At 48.9% G+C, this 25,358-nt stretch overlaps 1 protein-coding gene across 2 annotated transcripts; it reads right to left on the bottom strand.

Annotated features, from left to right (window-relative positions):
• Nucleotides 1-25,358, bottom strand: LOC122416138 (protein embryonic gonad-like). Of its 2 annotated transcripts, none has more exons than XM_043428840.1 (3): nt 24,674-25,358; nt 16,115-16,192; nt 1-1,988 (listed from the first exon to the last, which is right to left on the bottom strand). In XM_043428840.1, exons 2-3 carry the CDS (start codon nt 16,190-16,192, stop codon nt 816-818), a joined length of 1,251 nt encoding a protein of 416 aa, XP_043284775.1. In that variant the 5' UTR covers nt 24,674-25,358; the 3' UTR covers nt 1-815. The 2 variants fall into 2 exon arrangements, with proteins under 2 accessions (XP_043284775.1, XP_043284776.1); XM_043428841.1 differs by lacking the exon at nt 24,674-25,358 and adding an exon at nt 22,742-22,934.

The following is a 25,358-nucleotide window of genomic DNA, read 5'->3' as shown; positions in this document are numbered from 1 at the left end:
CAAACTTTTGCATTATTTGACACACTCTGTAGCGATTATTATTACAATATCGATGTGGTCCGACGTTACTATAAAAACCTAGTAATTTTTGCTACAAAAGTCTCTCCGTGTGGTTTACTGGCTAGAGATTGTCTTAACAGAGCAGCCTAAAATCGGGCTCGGTTCATCCGAGGGCCAATTTTGAAAAACATTATTTTTTACTCTTACACGTTAATCGATTGTTTGTTGTTGTGGTTGTTTTCATAAATATAATACACACACATATTGTATAAATATATGCATATTTATAGATGTATATAAAGGCACTTTACTACTGGCCTCGTTATTCACGACTCCTTTATATATAATCATACATTTTAATATAATATCGATCCACGCTGCAATATACATAAACAATGAACTCTCTCGAATAATGAAAAAGTGAAAAAAATCAATAATAATAATAATAATAATAATAATAATAATAATAATAATGCTTAATAACAGAGGAGCACATGTACAAAATAAAACTTTTCGTCTACCTAGTTTCGCAATAATAAATAAATTGGTTTCGCGATGAATTCTCCGTTAGGGGATATTTACAGGTTGAACACATTTCTTTCGGGCCCCTTATCTCGGCGAGTTGTTGCCCACTGGGGCAAACGTTAATTGGTGGGACACGTTTATCAATATCGTGTCGGCATTTGTCCCAAGGCCGGGACAAGGTTAAGGCGTTAAAACCGTGAATAAAAACGCACGCGTTGAGAATTGACGGTTTTTGGATGATATACGAATCCGGGTGATTGCGGATGCTCCGGGGCGGGGGAGGCGGGGGATTAGAGCGAAAGCGGAAGTTCTGCGGGCCTCTTGACGCCGAGGGTAAGATCGAGGGGCTTACTCTTCGTGGTGGTTTCCTGGTTCTTGGTGGTGTCCCGATCGGTGTCGATCGGCGAGGGAGAGCTAGCGACGTCGTCGGTTCTGCTCGGCCTGGGGGAGTTCCGGGTCGATCTGACGCTGAGGTCGATCGGCTCGTCCTGCTCGATGGCCAAGCCGCCCGGGCTGGGACTGACGAGGAGGAGGTCGCCACCTCGTGGCGAGTGCTGCGAAGCTGCGGGGGTGACGAGACCCGGAGGCGGGTAGATGAGGCCGAGGCCGTGGTGGGGGTGATAACTCGTGGTCAGGGTGACCGTGGCGTTGATTTTCCTCGGTGGGAACTCCCGCTCTGAGAGGGTCGGCGAAGCGCTGGCCTTGAAGTAGCTCAGCGCCGAGTTGCTCCGGGACTCGTCGTGCTCGGCGCCGTCGACCGAGGAGGCGCCGCTGTCGCTCGGCGTGTCGGCGGTCCTTTTGTACGCTGGCAAAAACGGCCGGAAGACTTCGGGCGGGCTGGAGGCGAGGGCCATCTTCTCCTGGGCAAAGTTAACCGGGAACATCGGGGACGTCGAGGGCGGATGCTTGTAAGCGAAGGGCGGTGATCCGTCGCGAGGCGGCGTACCCGGAGGCTGCTGACTCGCCCTCTCTCGCTCCTTCTGCCAGGCCAACAGCCGCAATTGATTTTGAAGAGCAACGTCGTCCGGATGTGGCGATTTATTGCCCCGCTCACGCTCCTGCTTCAGTATCGCAACGTGGAGGAGATGCGACTGTAACGCCAGGTCCTCCTGGCTCGGGGAAGCCCGGTCTTTGCCCTCTTTAACACCGTAGATACCCGATCCTTGGTGGGAATGGGATTGAGAAGGGGGCAAAAAGCCCGGCAGGAAACCCGTCCCGAAAGGCCCACCGGGGCCACCCCCGCCCTGACTACCGTTCGACTGCTCCTGTAGCAAACAATGTATCTTGAACCAATTCGATCTCCGCCCGTATCTCGAACCCGATTTCGACATTCCGACCATCAGACACTTGCGCAAACGGCACGCTTTGCACGCCGTTCGATTTTTCTTGTTTATCACGCAGACACCACCGTTTTTGCACTCCGATATGCTCCCCAAATTGTTGTACGTCCGTCCGAAGAAAGACTGAAACAAAAGATAAAATTCCAATCGTTATCCAAATCCACTCCCATCTCGCGAATCAACTTCCCCTCTTAACCTACGAATATTAAATTCCGAATGAACCGAGCTCACGCAAACGAACTCCGTCCACTGCAATATATAAAAACGTTTTTTCCCCACTCTCACTTCAGCCGCCCCTCTGTCTTTGCTCGCAAACCCGAGTCGTGAACTCTTGGGAAGATGATTTCTCCACCCCCCCCCCCCCCCCCCCCGCTCCTCCCCCCTAATTCCTTTCATTATCTTCGTTATTCTTGCGACCCGTTTGAGGCTCGCGTTGGTGCACCTAAACACTCTTGGAGCTGCGCTACAAGAGAATTCACGCGCGCGTGAGCCACGCGCATTTCTCTGTACCGGATTAAACGCCAGAGTTTAATGTTACGCGCGTCACGAGAATTAGCATGCCGATCTACCTAGGAAAGAAGTGCTCGTACATGTATAAATATATACGTATTCGTACACAGGGATACCTCGCGTTTGCATATATGTAAACCGTAGATCATACGTTATACTATACGGCGTGGTCGATCGTAAAGTTAAACGCTTGTCGGTCGACGATAAAACTCATATATGCCTCTCCATATATATATATATATACGCCTGTATGCGCGGTGCGGGGTTAAACTTTCATTCGGACGGCCCCGTACACCCCGTGGCACTTTCTAGACTCAGCTCGCACGGTCATCGGGCTTTAATTTACGATCGTGCTTTTGAATCTTTTGTATAAGCGAGCTTTGACCGTGGAGCAAGCTCGGTCATTCTCGGCGGAGGCTCTACGTGCAATCTCATGGGAACGACTCGCCTCGTTTTTTTTTCTCTCCGAGATACTAAAACTCTGATTACTCATTTGGGGATAAAATATTTCAATGTTTCTCGACGAAAATCGTTCGTTAGGATATGATTCTCGTTCCTTCAGTTCCGTAGTGCGAATGAAAACTGGAAATCGGCTGTTGAGATTGAAACTTGACGAAAAATCTCGTTGAAAGTGTTTCGAGTGATCTGACACGTGCGAACGGCGAGATAAAGGCGCGATCGGAATGCGAAGAGCGGGTTGAGTGCCCCTCGATCCTTTCGTCGCCCATTCAAAGGTGCATGGCAGTTGAAAAAACCGAGCGGGACTCGTGGCTCGAGTTCGATCGGGTTGGACGCGTGGGTGGCGATGAGAGGCGAGGCCGTTACGGGGATCCAATTATCGGAGGGCCTACAACGCCCAAAAGCTCGGATATAACGGGGCTCCGCTCTTAAATCCCGACAATTTATAGCCGTGCAGCTGCTGCACGGGATTGTTTTGATCGAAAATAAATGAAAATTACGTAAAAACAGCCCGAAATGTCATATCGCGTTTGGGAATAGCGAGAGCACGGAGATGGAAAGAACGCGGCAAAGCGAAATGAATAAACTTTCAAGAAAGGCTACGAATTGAGGAGCACATCCCGGAAAGAAACGCCGAGCGAATTTCGAGGGTCTCGTCAAAATCCGAGAATATTCGAACTGGAGAACGTTATTTCCCAGCCGCGATTGCCGAGCCACTGCGCGAAATATTTGAGAAGGGGAAATAACATTTGCGACTTGGGGCGGACGAACGCGCATGCTGGGAAAATGACGTGTCATCCGATGAAACTGTTGCACCGGAGCGTAAAATTGTTCGCACGAGTATTAGTGCGTTCCGTACGAAACGCTATGAAAGTCGCTGCCGTTTCGTCCGTATACAGGATGTCCGGAGAATCGAGCAAGTGCAATCGGATCGAGGCTGGCACTCGAGAGAAATGTTTCGAGCCCGATTATGCATTTCGATCGAAAAAATAGCGAGTTTCGTCTTCGGAAATGCAAAATTTACTCCCACTATGCGAATCGTGAGAACGACTCGAGTCCACTCGGTATAAAAAACCGTAGAAAAAGTTGGGAATATGCTTCTGTGTCGTGGTGGAAACGCTCCGGAGGATGCAGAAGCCTCGGTATTGGATTTGGCACGGTACAAGCTCCGGCTCTTTTACCGCGAGTTTTCTCGTCCCTTGTGTACGCCGAGACTTCTCCAGCGTGCAATCTTCCGGTAGCGATCTTTAGATCGTGGACCGAACAACGCTCTCGCTGATCAAGACACGAAGCGAGAGAACCGCTTCTGGACTTCTCTCGCGCGCTGTACGTTACGGTCGCCATATAAATGTATAAAAAGAAGAGAGCGAAGAGGCTTCTCGTGCGTCGGATGATCCGTGGCTGTCATTGCTGCTCTGTGTGAAAGAGGTCACGGTGCCATGCCGCGAGTTCGCTTCTCGGGAAAACGGCACAACGAAAAACTTTTTTCACGACGATCTTTCAACGATATTTTTTGACGAACGAGGCAAGAGCTCGACCCGCGAAAAGCGAGACCCACGGCCAGAAAAACGATCGGGAGAGTTCGTTGCGCAGCGAGCGCGAAACTCCTGCGGGCACGAACGGGACAACGGGATTCGCGTATTGCGTAACGCAATCCCGCCGGAGCGGCTTACGAACGCGTGAGCCGAATGTGCGGGTCGAAAAACGACGGCGTGTGGCGCACGAGCCTGTCCGCACACAGCGAGGTGTTCTTCGAGTTTTTATCCGAACAATTCCACACGACACGTCCGGAGAGATGTAGCGAGAACCGGGCGCGAGTGCGTGGACTCACGCACGCGAATCTCACCCGCGCGAGTCTCTTTTATACGGAGTGTGCCAGGAGTCGCGTCGAGACTCGGTCGTTGCTCGACCATTCGTTATTGATAAATATGTTTCGTGTCGCCAGGAAGAGCGACGATGGAAGGAGAAACTCGTGACGCATCATCGAGGGCAACACCGAGTGGAAACGACTCGCGAGGCTTCTCAGCGTCGCAGCACATTTTCGCCTCCGTCGAGAGCCACTATTCGGACATCCCGTGAGTGAGCGCAGATCGCTTTCCTCGGAGAGTACATTTAATACGATCTCGAAGCTGCGAGGCCATTTAGGGGCGCGTGCGACGAATTCGTTCTCAATCTCCCTCTCTTCGGGAGTCTTTCTGTACCGGTACTGGGATTATCGCAAATCAAGTGGCGCGCCCGGAATCCTGAAGCGATTTGTAAGCGCCATAATGCAATCCCGATTCGGTTTAAAAAGGAGAGAGAAAGATGGAGATAAAAAAAGTGTCCGCGCATACCTCCGGCTGGCATTTATCTCGAATTTTTCTTCTTTCGCTCGCCTCGCAGACTTTTCATTATTATTGTTTTTATTTTCGTTGAAGAATCTCCGCACGCGCGCGCGCGCGCGCTGGCATCACGAGATTCAAGATCACCGAGGATTTGAGAATTTTGTCGAGACCGAGGAATAATGAGTCAATGGTTTTTCCGTACAGCGGAAATGAGCCGCCGAGAATGTGATCGATATTATAAAGCCTCGACGGCGAGTCGATCAGTCACGCGGTGCAGCAATTTTCAAGGAAAAAAATCACTTACACGCTCACTCGCTTCGTTCTCCATCGCACGTATGCGCGTACAAATGGAGGCAACTATTTTAGAATTCACTGGAGCAGATTTCTAAAGCAAAAATCTCGAATTGCCGAGGTAGTCGGACGTAAAAACCTGCATAATTATCCAGTCAAATGACACGATCGTTATTTATTCTTTAGGCAACTTTTAGCATAACGTAAAAAAGAGGCGAAAAATTGCGATTTTATTCAACGATGAAGAACGGACGTCCGTTTCCTCACAAAATCAACAATGCGATAGTCAAACCGAAATTTCAAACGCACGATGAAATAAATCGACAGATTTGTTGGACAAATTCAATAAACGTGCCGTATTAGTGGGAAATGAAGGAAAAAAATTGATCACCGATGCGACAAGTGCGCTGTGGAACACACTCTGTACGCGAGCGACACGTTGATTGACACGGGGATTTATAGATCGAAGGAATTAGTCAGCGAGCGCCTCGCCGACAAAATACTGGGATTATACAAGCAGTTAATAACGATAAGTGGAGCAGAGCTGCCAGGGTTTTTTGTGCAGTCGGGAATAGAGTGTATGTGTAAAAAAGGAAGGTAAAGAGAGAAAAAAGAGGAGGAAAATAAAACGAGTCTCGCTGGGAGCCCGAGAGCATTTCCCATCGTCTCGCGGACTTGGCAACAGGTTGTGCGTATCGCCAGGTTTGGAGTTACGCCCCGCGAGAGCAGATCGGAGTCAATTGATCACTGTTAACCTGGGCGACATGTGAGGTGCGCAACCTCTTGGGTCCCGACAGCTATGCCGTTTCTGGACAAATCCAACTAGACGGATAGTTCCAGTAGCATGCTTTCGCCTTGTCGACGCGAGTCGAAAAAAACGACAGTGATAAAAAAGGTTCGCTCGGAGCGACTCGGGTTGCAGAATTCTCTTGCTAAAACGTTCCAAACGCCCAAACGTTTGGTCCCCTTCGTTTCGTTCTTTCGGAAATCGAGCCGATCGACTTCACTTTTGCGGGATCGTCGCAGGGGTTTTCCGGACCATTTCTCTTGCTCTTTTCGTATTCCTTGCTGGAACGATCCATTTGCCAGTGGAATGGAAGAGCACCCGGGGTGTCGAGATCCCGAGAGCGGTTCATCGGCGATAAAAGTAGTTGGGACGTTGCTCCTCAGAATTTCGCAATGCAAGTGAATCTCGGGCGCGGTTTTAGAGCCAGTGTCTTCCGTGCATCGCGCGGGCACGACGAGCACGTGCCCCGGTGGTCGGATCGCACGGGAAATTTATTGTGGCGACGGGACGGACGACGAGAGTGGAAGTGCGACAACGAGATCGATGGAAATTAATGAAGCGGAGATCGCGCGTGGTCATGACCGCGGTTAAATCAATTTATCGGACATGTCCGCGCGCGGTGCACGGAGAATCCTGGGAATAAAAACTTCACGTGATTCCAAGAGAGCGCTCATAATCGCGGCCAGGGAACGACGAGAGCGCGCTCGTGCCCAGACATCGCCGAGGAGAGCACGCACACGCGTTTACTTATAATAACAGTACCGCGCGCGGGCGCGCACAGTAGCTCCAATCGTTCCGCAGCATCCGACAGACGCTCTCGCTGCTCTCGAGTCTTTCCTTCCTCCGGGCGGCATTCCCCGAGAGATGACTAGACTCCTCGGCGAGCGAACTCGAGCACACTCGCGATCTCGTGTCTCCGGAGCCGTCATAGCCTCGTCAAAGAGGAACGGACCGTTGCTCGGCTCGACCGCGATCGTGGAATTTTCCTCGAGATCCGCCGAGGCGTTACTAATCCTGAAAATATTTGAGAAACCTGCGCCGCAGCCAGCCGGAAGCCTGAGCGCGTCGATTCTCTTAGCCAAAGGGAGCACTTTTTAACGCGATTAAAAGCCACTTTCCTATTTTTCCTTCGAATAAATACCCGGCAAATAAAGCCGCAGCGCGCGCCTCATACTTTCTCCCTATCAACGAATAAACCACGGAGGAAAGATTCGCTGAAAAAGCAAACCTGTAAAAATGGAAGCATAGTTCCCTCTCAAGCAGCTCGTACGCGACGGAGGCTGCTTCTACAAGACGAGAAACCGAGCGTTTGCACCGCTCGTAATAATCGTTAATCTTTGACTCCGGCATGATCTCGGGTGAGCAGTGCAACTTTAACGCAATAGATTCGAAGAAACGTCGATTTAGTATGTTTCACCTGTATACCGAGAACCTGAGAACATTCCTCTACGTTAGATCGTACTTAAATACCTAAACTGTATGTACCCGGCTATTACATATTCAGAGCGTCCCGCGAGCATACATGCCATAAGTGTGTTGTACACTTATTACTCTCGCATTCGTGCAGTGCTTTTTTTATTAGACTCGAGCGAATAGCATCGAATGTATACGGAAAGTGGAAAACACTGGTCCGTTGCATGCCTGTGTTTTGACGAGAGTCTGCTCGGCTCTGCGCCTTCGTTGTTCATCGCTGTGCCGCCAGGTGTCTCAATCGCGCTGGACGTTTCTCACGTCTGAATAGGCGCTTCCGAATGTACAAATACAGTAACGAACTGACACACTTCCAGCAGGTTTTTTCGAGCTGCAGGAGCGCCGGGTCGAGTCGTTGGCCAGTCCGGATCGAAATGCTGCGAGGCAAAGGGCCCTCTGAATAGCGAATTTTCAATCGACTCGATTCGAAGTACGGATGAGAGCTGGAAGCTCGCGCAGAGTCTGCGCGAATAAATCAGTCGCCGGTACGTCACTCTCGCTCATTGAAGCCGAAGAGGTTGCCTCGCGTGCGCGCGCGCTTCCAGCATGCTCAATACGCCTCGTACTCGTTTTTCCCCTGGCGATGCCTCCTCGTCTTCGCTCTCTTTTTTCTCTCTCCCATATAAAGTTTTAGAAGCGCGGGGCCGCGGCTGCGGGAACGAGGGAATCGAGTCTGTCACTCTTGTTTTCGTTTCGTGATTTCTGGTCCGCGTGTTCTTCGGTGCGACCTCTTCCCTCGGATATCTGCTTGCATGTAAACAAGCGCGTGCGCTCGCCGGTTTGACCGTCTGCATATTCCGCTCGGCTTAAACTGTGAGAACCACAGAAACGAGGCATTTCTAAGCTGAGATATTTTGCCTCTGAGAAACACACACACACACACACACACACACACACACACACACACACACACATAGCGCCCGATCGGGAATAGTCCTCGCGGAATAAATACATAGTGGCCACGTCGCGACTGTACCAGCTCTGTCAGACAAGAGCCAAGAATCGTAGGAGCTCACGTACACACTCGTATGTCTCTCTCTCTCTCTCTCTCTCTCTCCGTCGACACGGAGAGAAACAGACGGAAAAGGACTTCTGGAGCTGAGAGAATATCGTCACGATTTTCGAATCCCTGCGCGATTCTAAGCCGAGTCCCCCTTCTCGCCGGAGCCTGTACTCGCCTCGTTTTTTCTTAAAATACACTTATTTCGTTTTATATCCTACTTTATGCTGTACGGTAGGTAAGAATGGCTGTATATTCGGGCAACCGTTGCACAAGGGGCTCGAAACTGTCCGCTGCTTCGAAAGCTTGTAAGTACCAAATAAGAAGTCGCTGAGATATAACCAGAGTCCGGGGGACAAGCTGGTACAAGACTCCAGTGCCATTCCTGTTAGCGGAGAGGGAGCTCCGGGATCCTGGCACGAGGAGTGCTCCGCGCTACGTGACGCTTCGGTATACCTATCAGCGCGGAGGTTGTCGCGGCACCGCAGCTGATCGATTCGCTCGCGGACGTTTCCGTTTCGTAGCCTCCGCAAGCTTGAAATTCCCTCGGTAATTCTCGCTTCTGTTGGTTCGTTGAGAAAAAAGGACGGATCGATCGGATACTTTGGAATTTCAAAACTACCAGTTCATGCGCGGATCAAAGAGTTATTTCATCACGGTTTTGCAACGCCGGTTGCGACGAAATATGCGTGGAAGTTGCGTGGGCCGAGGAGAGGCTTTCGTCAGATATCGGAGACGAGACCGAAGACGAGTAGTGCGCTCGTCGCGTTGAGCAATTCCGGGCACATTCGATTGTTCCAAGAGGTGAAAGAGACGGTGTGGGACATTCGACATGTTGGAGGGAGCACACGAGGCCGTACCAACGTTCATGCCGATGGCGAAGCTTCCCGTGAATACTTGATGACACGCGAGCGCGTTTCATCAAGGGCGGTGATCGCTGCGGCGATGGGCCCACAAGTAGAGCTGCCGGTTTATTTGGTGCGCGATTGTGTCAGCGGCGAGCGTTGCTGAATCGGGCCACGTAGACGCTCGGCAATGAGCAGCACGTGCGACTTGGTCGGCTCTTGGGGCAACTAGCTCCACTTCGATCGCGAATATATCGCGACTCGATTATTCAGAATCTTTGGAACCATTTGCGGAAACCCAAAGTCCTCGACTCCGCGAGCTCCAACTTCCAAAAGCTTTGACCCCCGACCCCCGACGCGGTTTCTGGGACACTCTGTAGAGAGCGAGATCGAATAGCTCTCGATGAATCTCGGGTGACCCGCGAGACTAGGATTTATATTAGCTCGTAAAGTCGTCGTAAAGCCAGCGCGAGTCTCGCGTCGTGGTGACTTGGCCCACATATATAGTTGGACATAGCGTCGCGGTAGGTGAACCAGGGGAACACACAACGACGAGAAAACCTCCTCCTCCTCCTCCTCCTCCTCCTCCTCCTTGCTCACATTTCTATATGTATACACGTGAATAAGCATACATTGAGAAAGGCCTGGGAGGATATGAGAGAAGAAGAAGAGCAAGTCGTAAATCGCTCGCTTATGGATCCTATATGCGGTTCGCGGTTTCCTCCCTGGGTCACGTTTTATATATCCTCCGGGTATACGCCACCTACATACATACATATGTATACAGGCGCATGTGCCCGAGCGGTCCCACGCAGCAAGCACGATGACTCGCAGCTTCCGAGAGTCCGCGCTCATTCCCGGCATCGGTCCGCGCATCTTCCGTTGGATCCAGTGCTTCGAGGGAACGTTAAAACTGACATTTTCCTGCTTTTCTCTCGCAAGTATATTAAATCGCTAAGGAAAATCTGATCCGTTTAATTTGCCTGCTCTTTGCGTATTAATTGAGTAGAGAAAGTTTCGTCCACAATCCACTTCGTGATTGTGTCGGGAGCTCGTGGGATATTTCCAGGCTCCGAGACGCAGCTCGAGACGTGATTCATCCTCGGGATCGTTCGGAATTCGGAATGGTAACACACACACACACACGCGCACACAGAGACACACTCGTCGGCCGAGCCGCTCTCCGGAGAGCGAGGCAATGAGAATATTAGGCTTTTTCAAACCTCGCGACGGAGTACTCCATTATTGGGGGCTTCATTGTCATGCAGATATTCGGAAGAAAAATGCTCTATAGGCGAGAAGATTTCGCGAGGCACACCCACGAGAGGAGAGCGGAGGAAGGAGCGGAAGAGAAGTTTCTCGGTAGCGGAGAAAAAGGAGATTCGAAAATGGTGTTTCCTTTTGACGAGCTCGTCGCTAGAGACTGTCAAAGGTGAAATCTATTTTTAGTTGACGAAAGTTGCCTCCGCGAGAAGTTTGTCCTCCTCGTCGAGCCGCTAATCAGGTGATTTTCAGTCGGAGGTTTCACCGACGTTTCTTTTTCCGAGATCTGTTTGCAGCGATTCGAATGACGTTTGAGTTGAGAAATGATCTCAACCGGAAGCCGCGCGAGCCGTTCGTCGCGTAAGCGCGTTTCGCGATAGTTTATTGAACGACCGGAAGTTCCCCGAGATTCTAGGTCGGTGCGAGGATGACCAGGACAGCTGTGCCGGGTGAGAAGAAAAGAAGAAAAATAAGAATTGCCTCCGCGCAAGGCGCGTCTCCGAATACAAAAGTTGCTTGTTCCGGGAGGAGACAAATTTCGCGAATACACACGTATTCCGACAATAATCCTCGAGAAAATGGCGCGGCTTTCTTTGACTGTCGCATCGAATCTCCATACATTACAGACTTTCTTCGCTCCCCACTTCATTCTCGAGTGTTTCTTTTATCTTTTAGTGAATATCGCGCGTCCCCGATATCCTCCCGATCGTTAGCGTCGTACTCGCGAACCTAATTATCGATGTAACCGCGCGCGAGTTCGTCGCTGAATCATCCGCAGAGAAGCGATCGAGGTTTCAATCGCGCTTCTATATTAACTGCTCGCAGAAGGAGGAGCGATATTTCGGTGACGCGGCGCATCGCGGCCCCGAAATATCAATGAAGCTCCGAAGCGTCATCGTCCTCGGCGTTTCTCTCGATATTTAACCGTGAAAATATATGTAACGAGGAGAGAAACAATTCGAAACAGCACGAGGCCCAATCCTCGTCGCGTTCAATACTCCAACTTTCTTCAAATGCAACGCTCAGCAACGGAGGGTTGGAAGAAATAAATCGCGAAGGCGTTTTTTTACGATGCTTCCGTTAATCGTTCGTCGGTTGCATGAATTCGGGTGTGAAATTCCCATCGATATTTGATGGGCACGTGAACGAAGAATTATTTAGTGGGACCTCATTGTTCAGCCCCAAAATATCAGCAATGGATCTACTTTGTTCTGGCACACAAAGATATTAATATACAAAAAGAATTTGCATGTCGACCATAACCGGCTGAAACAATGGGCTCCCGCGCGCGTGTTATTTTTGAGGGATTAGCATGACAAAAGCATGAACGCGCATCACCGTGCGGGTCGACCCGAATTCGCTGCGAGTCGGTATCATTGTTGACGCGATTCTCTTCAACTTGAGAAATATAAGGAGGTGTAAAAAACGGTGTCAGGCGCGCGCGCGCGCGTGCACGCGAGAATCACTCAAATTTCGGTGCACCGACCACGCTCGCGACGAAAATCATTTTAATACCCGTCGCTTCTTACCCACGTTCCTTTCTTCAGGAGGATGACGACGAGGAAGTGAAAAACCGGCGCGGAGAGATCGAGGCCAGCGGGAGAAGGGGAACGAGTCGGGGGTTGATACAATTCGTTCGGAGCGTCCAAACTCAACTTCACCTTCGAGATAAAAAATTGCGAAAAATAAATAATTAACACCGCGCAGGATGAAGCAAAAATGCTGGAGCGAAGAGCGGGTTGAAGAACGAAACAAGAATTCAGTTACACGCTCTGGGAATCCGAGGCAATCGTTAGTATGCTAATGAGAGCTCTCATAGAGAACGATGCTAAATTATCTGAAAGATTTTCGAATGTCACTCTAATTGGCGCTATACTGTCTCTAGGAGCCACGTGTGTGACCGCGCTACCGACCGAACTTGTCATTCCGCCGTCTCTCTCTCTCTCTCCCTCGCTCGATTAAACCTTCCTTCTTTTCTCGATCTCTGGGAACGATGAATTTAACGATAAAATCCGGGCGGTCGAGCGACCTCTTCTCCATTACACGTGTATGTATATAAGAATATTTTCGAGTATATACGCGTTAGATAAATGTACGAGGCTCGTAGAGAGAGAGAGAGAGAGGGAGAGGCTTCTCTTTCCATACCTGGGCGCACGATAAATGTGATTCGAGAGCTATACATATTGAACGAATCTCTAAAACCATTGAGCTACGTTGACACGAATATTTTATATTAAAAATCGAATAAACGAGATAAATAAGAATGAATAAAACGAAGGAGAGAAAGCTCACGAGAGAGGGGACGGTAAACGGGAGAGAAAGAGAGAGAGAGAGAGAAACGCTAAACGTATACCGATGGGTGTGAGTGTCCGATACGGTAAGCCGACCGAGAGAAATCTCGTATTTATGGGATCCCATACCTGAGGAAACAGAGCATCGTGACACCGAATGAATGAGCCAATAAGAGGAAAAAAAACAACATTCGAGAAGAAACCGGAATGACGACGATCGAAATTCACGCACTAAAACCTAAGAGCTTACGCGTTTTTTATGTAGCTCCACTTCGTATAATGAAAGCAAATCTACATTTTATCGTTATCTCCCATTAAGTCTCCTCCTTCGAACAACATTGCTCAAAATATTCGAATTCGAAGAGACTTTGATACTTTTTTATTCATTAATTGAACATTATATGTTCAAACGAAAATTGAATGAAGTTTTTCTGACAGCGTTTGAATATTTGTCTAATCGGCCGAAAGGTCTCGGATCGATTTCACGAAGTGAGTGCGCGCGGGAGAGTTAAAAAGGGACAAGAAAAGGGATGAAACTAACGAATCACTACTAGGATAATCGCTATCGGCCGTTGTTGTTGGGGCTTAATGAGATCCAATTACTGACGAGAGCACCGGTCACTCCCCAGGAATGTCAGTGAGAAAGGAATCAACGGACTCGCACGGATCTTCAATCGCCCTTGCGCGCCCCTCTATCTTTCTCTCGTTGCCGCGCCTCGTGTCACGCTTTATTACTATGTTTACGTGGATTATTCGAGGTCAACAGCCCCACGAAACGACGTCACGAGAATTCGACCAATTTTCCACAAAAAAGTATTCCTCCGCTCCGAAGACGTCGGATTCGTGGCTTCAGTATAACGTTGAATGAGTCACGATTAAACCTTCAAGGAATTGAGAATCTTCACAGAAACAGGCAAATAAAATCAACATTTGTTTTTTTTTTTTTCAAAATATTTCGAAAAATTTGTCGCTACTTCCAAAAATATGAAATTTTATTTAAAAAAACAAAGTTTTCCAACCAAAATACCCATTTTCGATGCACAAGCATTGAAAGGATCGATCAAGTTCACAAAAATCTCTCTTAAAAATTTTCCAAGAGCCAGCATCGACTACTGTAAAAAGGAAAAAAACCCTTGCAGACTTCTCAAAAAGTTTGTACGCAGTTTCTGCTCTCTTATTTCGACTCGCCTATTCGTGTTATAAAAAGGCGACGTGATAAAATAAAAAATAAACATAAGAACGAGAAAAAAGAATGAAAAGCGACGCCGGCTTGTGCGAGAGAGGAGAGCACGTGGTTGGTAGTATAGACGGCGTGGTTGGAGCCTGCACCTGCTGCTGCTGCTGCTGCTCGCTGCTACACTCGACGATACATATAGTCGTCGTAATACCTGCGGAACGATGCTCGCAACCGGTCGTCCAGATTGCGCTTTTTATCAACTTCCTGGGTGAGCGAGCACATGGAAAGTGAGAGAGCGAGAAAAACTGAGCGAGAAGGAAAACGGAGGGATCACAAAATAACTACCTACCGCACATAACAGCAAATCGCCTCCTCTATTTGCTCATTCCGCTCACTCTCTTATCCTACACTCTCATTTCCTTTGGACAAAAAAACCATCAATTCCCATTTTTATCGCCTTTCGTCGTTCGATCGATCGAATTATGATTGGGGCGTTGTCGTTGCTGTCGCTTCGTTTCTCTCTGACTGCTGTTCATTTGTTTTTACTTTTTCTTCTCAATATTCGAACGAAATGTTCAGCCCTGATGGCAAGATCCACGAAATCGCTGTTTCATTGCCCAGGGTGACAAAGTCTTTGGAGGCTCTCGAGCGACGAGCGTTTCGGTACCTATAATCGCTGATGAGCGTTTAACCGTTTTTTTTCGATCGCGTCGCTCAGTGAGCGCGTGTGTGTGTGTGTGTTGTGCAGCGTGTGCAATCTGTTCAAAGGTACGGTGAAAGGATTCGTGAAAGTGCCTTTTACACGGGGGAACGGTAAAGATCGAGGAAAGAGTGTGGCACTCGAGTCCGGCGGGGCTTTGGGTAGCGAATAGTGCTGTTTTTGGAGAAAAAAATGCCTACGCAAGTTTTCGTTCGAATAGAATCGACGGATTTTTATCGGAGATGATCGAAAATCGATGTCGCGCGGGTGAGGATCGAAAAATCCACGCTCATCGACGAGGAGTCAAAAAGGCAAGAGTTTGTGTGCAAAAGTGATGAACGCTAATGCCCATATTTATTTTCTCATATAAATGTATGGAGTCGGGAGGATAAATAAATAAATAAACGTGATTATATGCACAAGCGATGGGTGCGCAATGCGCGCTCAGCTCGCACCGCGAGATAGTTTCATCCTTTTCTGTTCGATGAGCAAATCGCTGGAACGATCGAGTATAATCGATTAGTCGCGGTCGATTCTCGCTTCGAGTCCACTTACGGATTCGTTCTCGTTTCCTTTTTTACCTTCCTGCTCCATCGTTTTTTTAGCATCTAGGATTATTTCACTGGTAGATTCGCGCAGCTCTTTTTCCTCATTCGTATTAAGACCTTTTTTCTATCGCCCTCAGCAAGCTCCCATCGCAGAGGAACTCTCTCGGCGAGTACGTTAAGAGTAACATTATATACCAGCGTCGTAAATACCGCAATTCACTCATTCATACGTCTATATATACGAGTAATTAAATAACACGTGTCTGTGTGCGCAGCTATTTATTTGCAATAAATCCGATTCGCGCTTTCCGCCACTTTTTCAACGGCTTATTATCGGCATACGTATGTGAAAGAATAGCAAAATTCCCGCGATTGGCCTCGCCTTATTAAGTCCTTTTTTCCTCCCTCCCTCTTTATTTTTCATTTTAATTCGCAGCATCGCCTTTTCCATGCCGCGATTTTCATTAAAATTCACTTAAAACTCGATATTTCTGGACTCGGTTCAGGGATCGAGACATTTTTTTTCACCGTAGTTTATTCGTTTCGTGCTATTTTACAATCGTATTTCCAAGAATGATATTTACCTTGCAGCCTTCGCACGTGAACGCCCCGAAGTGGAAACCGGCTGCGGGCTCCCCGCAAACCTTGCACTGTTGGTTCATCTGCAATTACAAAAATTCCCATTTTATTAAATCGCGTTAATTTGTATCCTCGACTAGTCGCAACGGAGTATTTGAGCTACGAAATATATCGCGAGGAAGATCAAAGAAATAGGGGCGCCGGAGAAATAGAACGAGAGTAAAAAAACGTGGAAGGTCAACCGGTTGCTTCTTCGCGGGAGGGTTCTCGCGATACGTTCGAACCAACTTCTCAGATATTTTCTCCTTTTTTCTCTCCTTCGCGTTTTCACTCGTAGACCCCTCCGAATACGAGTTTGCTCTTTATTCGGAGTTTCCAAAGTGGAGCGGCTCGTACGAGGGCGGGGTGTTCGAATGCCTCTCTTGGAGAAAAAGGTTCGCGGCGCGGGGAGGCGCGAGAATTATGAGAGAAGAGAAAGAGGAGAGAAAAGGAGAAGAATCGGACCGCTGAGAGTCTCGGAGTCATTTACAGCCTCGGAGAGTGTTCCGTTACTCGAATGGCTTCCAATTCGAGTGAGCCTCTGGTCCACGCCACACCGGACGAGGAAACAAAGCCTCGGAGGAGAGCCATTAGGCTCCACATTTTCCTCGCACCGCTCTCAATCCTCTCGTCTCATTTTCATCGCGTTGTCTAACCATTTGTTTCATACAGGGTGCCCTGGATCAAAATTCGGAGTCGAGATACTCTAAGCTACTCGCTCGTCCTCACTCGCGGTCCAAGTTGCGATCCGATTGAGAAATTTCCAAGGATTATTCGACCCGGAATTTCGCGTCGCGGGATCGAAATGAAGCTAATTGATCCTGAATTCTGTGGCACCCTGTATAGAGAAACGGAAACTCGTTCGAAGGTATCGAGCTCTTGCCTTTTTCCGATACCGTTCCATAAATCAGCGCTATCTCGGCGGCACGGCCATCTGCCGAGGCGTTAAAATACTGTAGCGTACGTTTTTTTCATATTATTTTATTTCGTTTAGTCGGCGCATTATACGGAAGATCGTCGAGGCGGGGACGGAGCTCATTCTCTCATCTCCGTTCCCCGGATTTTTATTTTCTACACATTTATAGAAATTTATATATGCTTGAAAACCGAAATAAAATTGGGCCGCGATCTAGATAAGAGGGAACACCTCTTAGCCCGTCGGATTCGCCCGGTCGCCGCGGGCTGTTTTACGAGCTTACGAGTGCGCGCGCGCGAGCATCGCCGTCGAGTTCACCGACATGTGCCCGCCCTTGGAGCGGACGAGGCTTTTTCTATCCGTCAACGAATCGCGGGGCGTTAAATGTCCCGATACATATTCAACGTAGGCCCGCAGCGCGAGAGGAGAAACGTCGGGGATAATTAATCGGGAGGCTGCGGAATAAATTAGCGCCGCCGCGAGGATCGATGGATCGAAGAGGAGCTGCAATATTCGGCAGGGTTCGCCACTCGTTTTAATCACATTTTCATAGTTTCTTGCCAAAATGAGAGATTCGACCGAGTAGAATGGAATAAAGAGGACTGAACTTTAGGAGCAGCTCCGCATCCCGCGATGCGACTCGCCTCCTCGCGAGAGGCGCAACCGCGCGCGGAGCGAGTTGCCCAAGAAGATGAACGTTTTTGCTCGTTCAGAAGAGATATTTTAACGAGAATTGTAAACGAGGATAATTAGAGCTCGTAGCTCTCCTCGGGAGGTTCGAACCGATAGGACACTTGCACGGATAATTGCGTCAAGAACTCGACCAGCACGAGGGAGCTAACACAACGACGCTGGCTCGTAAGCGGGTGCGCGTGTGCTCGCGCACCATTTTAACGACGGAGCGTACAGACTCGCGAGTGTGCGGCGGACTCGACGCGCTGCATTCGGCTGCTTCGTTAACGCTCGAATTATCTTTTCTTTTGCTTTCGTCTACTTGTGTATCGCGTATAAAAATCCCATCCGCGCAAGAACGCTTTACGCGAGGGATCGTTTTACGCCCGCGATCCTCTCGCCTGCCCCTTGATGAGCTTCGGGTTCAACGAGGACGCGCTGCGGACTCACGCGTCCAGGAGAGAAAAAGATGGAGAAAGCCAGAGCGAGTGTTTCGTTGAGTCGCCGATTTTTTTCACCTCCACAGTGCTGAATGCTCAGGAGTTTACATTTTATGATGCACAAAACGGCGGAACGTTGAATTTTTTGGCTAATCCTAAACAAAATTTACGAAAACTCCAGCTAAAAAGTACTTGCTCATATTTTTATCTCTCCTATTCGATCGTTAATACTAATCGCGGCTTGAGAAAGCTCGGGGACGAAACCAGCGAGTACACGTGAGAGCGTACGTGAGGCTTATCCCAGTCTGAAATCTTGAAATGAGACCTGCACGTTTTGCTACTCTTTCGAACTTTCTTGGTTAGAGGTCACCAGGAAATCTGATGGCGAAGATTAGCCGATGGAATAATACCAACGGTGAAAATAAATGTTGAAAAACGAGTGATTCTCATGCGCTCGATTCATGGCACGTCACAGGCCCAGGGCGATATGCGGCAACACCGGCCACTTTGCGGTTTCGTATTCGTGAGCGTTGTTTTCAATTTTTCGAGTTACTCAACTCTCTCGCGCTGCGCTTCCATTTCAATTGGTGAGTCACGCGGCTCCACCGACGTCACTGGGCTTTTGATATTCGACTCGAATCGATAAACTCCGAGAGCCAGTCGACTCTCGACTGTTCCCCATGTTAAAGGACCAATTCTTCCGGCTCATCGTCGCCCTACTTTTTTTCCACCAGAGTCAATATTTCCCCGACACTTGTTAATGAAGTCGATAGATCCGGCTCGGGGAAGACACTCTTTATTCCACCGGAGCATCAACTTCTCTCGGGGATGGGACTCGTGCAGGAAAATAAAGGGCTCCCCCATCCCAGGAAGCTGCCAGCTCGTATTTCGACCTCTTTTTTTCTCTGCATATGGGACTCGGCTCGATCGAGAACATGTTTGAATCTCAATGGAGCGATCGTGATACTTTTTGCCCCGAAACTCGTTCACAGGGTGAGGCAGACTTCTCGGGCTCACGAATTCCGTCCCCGCGGAGCTCCGCGCTTCACTTTCCGTGGGCTTTTTTCCAACAGGACTCTCGGGACACTCCATATACGCGGGTGCAGGTAGAGGCAAACGAGGGAAGAAAAGGGGCGAGACGTGCTGGATGAACCACGCTCCGTCCAACAACCTACTTCCACTTTACGCACCATTAAATTCGAGTCCCGTGCGACGTTTATCCCTTTATGACCCTTCCCTCCCCTTTTCTGGTGCGCTCTCTTTCTCTCTCCTCGCCACGATTCATCCCTCCGTATCGCCGACTATCTCTCGTAATGACTTTTCTCGTTCCCCAATCGCGATCCTCCTCGACAACCCTTTACCTTCGTTCCGAATGCTCGATCACCAGTTTTTTCAACCTTTTGTGCCCGCTTGTCGACGCTCTTTTCTACTTCCAGCTGGAAAACCGACGCACACGCTTCCGACGAAATCCCGTTTGCTTTGTCTCTGGGCTTTCGGAGCTTCGGATAATCAGATTTCATCTTCGCGTTGAGACAATCTCGGATCTCTCGTTACTAAGGAGAATTCCAACGGGAATGAGTCGTTTTTTCGAAAATTCGTTCTCCCAAGAGCTGGAAAAGGGCTGGTCCCCCTGGCGCGGGGGGATCGGGAGAACGAATGATCACGCAAGGGGTCAGCGATCGGGCTAAGAAAGATCTTCGAGGATTCGGTAACGAGCGATTATCACGGGAGCTAAAAGTCCCTTTTTTCTCTCACTGCTTCCTTCGTCTCTCCTCCTCATTCCTCCGTAAAATCATGATTTATGCATTCGCTTTTGAGAGAGAATAGATGCCAGGGGAGCACAAAAAGTATGGAGGAGGAAGGCAGAGCTCGTACGAGCGAGTTGAGCATCTCGTCTCTCGATCGTCAGGCTAATTAACTTTAAATTAGGACTGGCTCGTTGGCGCCTCTGCTGGATTAGTTCGTCGAGTGTCGATCCTCGCGCTGCCCGCTTCTTCCTTCTCCTCAGGCACTCTTGCGAGGTGAACTCTCGAAAAAGTTCAGGCGTAAGAAAATTTCCAGAGGGTCCCAGGGCGATATAATTTAGCCCGATTATTGACGTAGCCCAACGAGCGCTTCGATGGAACGATATGAACGAAAAAATGGTCGTAATTGCGTCATTTTTTATGATGATTTTGTTGGGAGCGAATTTTACGAAAAACTCAGTCACCGTTGACAAAAGGGATAAAAAATACAGCGCTGGGTCGTAAAAGTGCGAACGTCACGAGGATCGGCTCGCCGAGTAACGCGAGGGGAGCAAATAAAAAGCTTCGAATTAAGCTGGAGAAAATGTAAGAAAAATGTTTAAAGAGGAGGGAAAAAGGGAGTTTATGGGGGAAGAATGAGGAGTGCGAGTGAGTCCGGGCGGCTGGACAATGAGCGCATGTGAGATTCATCGGTGACCCAGAAAATGTGAGAAAAAAGGATATACGGGGAAAAAGGAAGTGAGCGAAAGACATACGAAGGCCGGTCGTTCCACTCCCGTTGTGCTGAGTTAACGAAACAGACGCGCACGAAGGCACGAATGTTCTTATGGTCTCTGCGCAATTTGTATCGGTGGATGCGTTTTTAACGATCGTCTTGATGGATGATGGGAGCTCTTGAGATCGCGCTCGATCCAAACGCAAACACGGACGGGCAGCCACACACACGCGCGTCGTCGACAAAGCGTTTCTTTCTTCATCTTTTTGATGCTTTCATATCTCCCGGTGTCCCCATCTTTCTCTCAAAGTCCTTGAAAAATGATGCTTTCTCGGTAGGATACACGGGGGCCTTGACTCGGTTAATGTTTTCGCGATCCCGACAATGCTCCTCGGCACTCGGAGACAATTAATAACCTTCAACCGGATAGGATCATTTATCGCGACAGTTTAGTCCCCGTCGCGCGAAGAGGAGGACCCGAGACAAATAAAGGAGAGACGGAGCGCGAGATCGGAGCAGAATGAAAATCATGCGCGCAAGAAACGAGGAAACGTGCGAGCGAGCGAGCTGGAGAAAAAAACGATGAACCTCCCAAAGGCCACCCTGCTCGGAGCTACACTTGAGCTCCGCTTTTACTCTCAAAACATAGAAATGCGCAACCCGCGGCATACCCGACCGCGCGAGTCACATTGTTCGACTCCTTCAGCCGTGACCGATTCGATTTTTAACAGGACACTCACGACTATTTTACTGGCCACGTTACGAATATCACGCGCGTTACAATTCCACTTCAACTACCCTTACTTCGGGTCTACCGGATGTCCCGGAAGTGCTGAGATCACGACGACTCGCGAGAGGCCATCCTCGAACTTTTCCGGACTGCAGTAGCTGGGGAACATCAAACGAATCTTCCCGTGACTTCCAGTCTCACTGCGTGCTTCGAGCTCATCGCTTCTGACTCTTGCAAAAATTCCATCGAGTCAGCACCAGACTCCGTGATCTTCCGCGAAGCTCCAGCCCGACTTTCGCGACACACTGTACATGCGCGCAGCGTTAAAAGAAACAGCGCTGCTGATATTTCGAGTGCGAGAAACGTACAAAAAATAATTCAAGGGTCTCAAACAACCGACGGAACAACGAAACATCAATAAAAGCAACCCTTTAAGTGGATGTGGGAAAAGCTTGACACACGTGTACACAGAGCGACTGCGGGTAACGTCTTGGTTCGAATTCGTTCTGCCTCAGATTCGTATAAATTGAATGACTCGCGCGCACCGGCCAGCTGCACTTTCTGTCTCTCACCCGTTATAAATTGCTGAGGATCTTTCGAGGGTTTCTCGTTACGGACGTTTGACGTTGGCTTGGCTCACGAGCGAATCTCGCAACGGCGGAGCCTCCACGCTGCTCGTGTATTTCGGGATTGTTTATAAATTCAGTCTTTTTCCGAGCACTGGGAGATCCGGTGTTGAGGATTTTGACGGCTGAGAACCGGCGTGTCGCTTCGCCCGGATGTCATCTGCGCCGTTTTCAGTCAGCAGGTTTATCAGCGTGTCACATCGAAGCTGGAATAGCTCGAGGGCATTGTCCCTGTGTGCAGTTGGTCGCGTGTCACAAGGGTTTAGAGCTCAAAGTAATGGGCTGCTGCGTCGCGGAGGGCGAGGAGAGATAAGGAGTCGAGATAACGGGGCGCGTGGACCGTTACAAGTCTGCGCAAAGAGGAAGAGTGTCGTGCGGCGTTGCGCGGGCGCGTCGTCAGATGTCGTCACAATTGTCATGCGGAACGGCCGGGGGCGACTTTCGCGTGGTCAATCACGCTCGAAAACGCACGCTGACCGCGAGAGTTCGCCACGAAAAGATTCCCGAGCGATTAGAAATATGAGTGGGAACGTAAAGAGAACTTGACTGAAATGAGAATTAAACGGTTGCGATTATACGGAAATGAAAAAATAAAAGAAAACGTTCCCAAGAGGATTCCGATGTAACGCGGTACGTGACTGCAATGGACGCGCTCGGATTTTACGAGATTGAATAACATTTAGAGACCGTATCTTTTCAAAATGAGACTCAACAGTTTTGTTCTTGAGAAATAATGTCTCGGGGGGTACCGTTTTCGAGCGTCAATTGAGTCTTGAATCCGTTGACCCCTCCGCGCAGCCTCGGGATGACACTCGTTCTCGGGATTGCTCTCCGTCTTTCTTTCTCTTTTCGCGATCATTTCATAACGCCACCATTCTTTCTCCGGCATCGTCCCGCTCATCTCGCGTTGCTGCGACGAACGTTGAGCACGGAAGGAACGTGCTCACGGGCACGGCCACACACTGAAATCGACGAAAAGGCGTTAAGTCGGATCACGACCCCGCGGCTCCGCCAGGGGTTAATATGCAAATATGAAAAGCATCGAGGGGGAACGGGACGCGGACATGCCGAGAGCGTTCTCTTCTCGATCCCTCTCACTCTCTCCGGCCGGCTTTACGATCGCACTCGCGCATTGGATCAGTGCGTTTATTTCGCCTCGTTCTAATCCAATCTTTATACCCGATCGAAACATTTAATTTGTAGCGTAAATGGACGCGCAATTGCTTCTGATATCGGAATATTGATCATTTTCGTAATTGCAACTCCGCCCCATTCCCCTGGCTCGTAACCCCCCTTGAAAACCACATAAAACTGATGAATAAAACACACTCACACACACACACTTCGGCTTATGTTACAGAATTTTTTTTCACCGGCAACCGTGCCTGTGAAACCGTCACAAAAGAACGACTCGAAGGAGTCTGTGGAGAAGAGCGAGAATTAAAAGAGACGGCAAATAAACGCAGGGCAATAAATATATTTTGACATGGGAAGCCCCGCAACAGGCATATGCATAATAATTGTAACGCTTCGTCCACGCATACACGCACATTCATTTATGCCCGCTCTCTCGCAAAGTGTTCCGGATTGTCGCGAGGGTTTCTTCTCTCTCCCTCTCTCTCTCTTCTCTCGATTATCGTATGCGTGATTTCGTACGGACACAACAGCGAGGTCGTGTAACGCTCGTGTGCATGCGGTGTGTGATCTATTGTGACGACGAATTACGCCACTGTAGTTCGTAGGCAAATATTATACCAACAGGCGACCGCCGAGGGGCGACGATATAATGTTTTCATTTCGCTACGCTCGCCATTTCTCTCTCTCTCTCTCGCGACTTTACATTATTCGCTGCTCTCAATATTTTTCGGGCCTCGAATGTCAAAGAAGGCCGCACGTGCGTTCAACCCTTGGCCCTCGTGTCTTTTTCCACATACCGCGGTCGGACCGCATCTCGAGAGTTTGAACAAACAAAAAAAAAACATCATCATTCGCCTCCGGGCAAACAGCAGACCGAGTTCCGAAAAGTTTTATGACAAACGGTAGCGCCGTATTCTCGGGCTGTTTTATCGCCTTCGAGATTCTCATTTCACTACGTTTTTCAAAGCCTGTGCGTGTGCAGCTATTTGCAATTCGAGTTTCCTCTGACTGTTCTTAGAGCCAAGATTCCGTTATGCTTTTCTCAAGAGCCAGTTAATTTTTTCGGGAAATCGAGAATCGCGATTTTATTCTCGACAATCGAGGCTTTTTTGTGTCCGTCAAATGCGAAGTTTCTTTCGAGGTTTTCGTTAGCTTTTAAATGTTTTTCGAACAGTCAAAAGTGTGGAGAAAAGGTTGATAAAACGATGCAGTCGGGAGAGAAGAGACTCGGCCGCGCGAACAAGCGACGATCGCGGCGGCGAGCGAAGATCGTGGGAGATTTGAATGCAGGAACAAGCGAATAAGGTACGCGGCGTGCGCGAGGATTCTGTAACGAGAAGCTTCGCGGAATTGGCAAATTGGTCGGAAATATTGAAATTTTAATTTTTTTCAGGCACTGACGAATTTTTGTTGAAAATAAAAAATGTCGTTCTCGCGGTTAAAAAGACTGAGTTCGAGTGGTTTCGTCATGGATTAAACTGGTCGCTCGACCGTTCGTTATTTTCATTGGAGCAATAAAAGTGACGTGATTGGTAAACACTCACCTTGTAAAAGATTATTTATCCCAGCAGAGTCGAATGTTAACACAGGTCTGACGTCACACTCAACGTATAAAAACAACAAAAAAATAGAAACGAAGATTGAAAAAAAGAAAAACGTAAGGAAACTCGGTTGAGGAGAAGAGGCTCGGCTGTAAGTTCGCTAAAGCACGATAAACAACACCATGTCGATGGAGATACGAATCGTCGAAGTTTCTCTTCGAATGGCACCGATTGCTGGCGATTCCACAAATATGCGATCACTGTTATCGTGAGATCTGACGATTCAGAGGTGTCACGTGGCGTCAGAAAGTGCAGACCGATCGACGTGATTTCAGAACTCGCGTGTTGCACGAAAATCCGCTCGTTGATCAGCGGACTTTTGAGCCGATAGCGCTCAACCGGTTGAATAGCAGGAAGCCACGAAAAAACGATCGTTTCGAAATCGATGACGACAGCACAAGCGCGATAAATATTTATTGAATATTTTCTTTTCCACCACAACGATCCGCTCGGAAAGATCGTCAAAGAACGTTTTAAAATGCCGATTTTTCTGTACTTTTATCTTGATTAATTAGACGAAACGACGAAAAACAATGTGTGCGTATCGATAAACGATACGATCGTGGCTGCACGAGGACACACCGGTGCGGCCACGTCGATGGACGGGAAAGGACTAGCGCTCCACCGA

This window comes from Venturia canescens, chromosome 9, assembly GCF_019457755.1.
Source record: "Venturia canescens isolate UGA chromosome 9, ASM1945775v1, whole genome shotgun sequence".
Lineage (NCBI taxonomy): Eukaryota > Metazoa > Arthropoda > Insecta > Hymenoptera > Ichneumonidae > Venturia > Venturia canescens.
The sequence above is the reverse complement of the archived record's forward strand: the minus strand, read 5'-3'. Positions and strand labels throughout refer to the sequence as shown.

Bases quoted from the DNA above. Each gene is read 5' to 3' on its own strand.
- LOC122416138 (XM_043428840.1), bottom strand. From the start codon at position 16,192: ATGAACCAACAGTGCAAGGTTTGCGGGGAGCCCGCAGCCGGTTTCCAC. The intron at 1,989-16,114 runs GTAAATATCATT...CTTTTGTTTCAG, and splicing joins TCACGTGCGAAGGCTGCAAG to TCTTTCTTCGGACGGACGTA.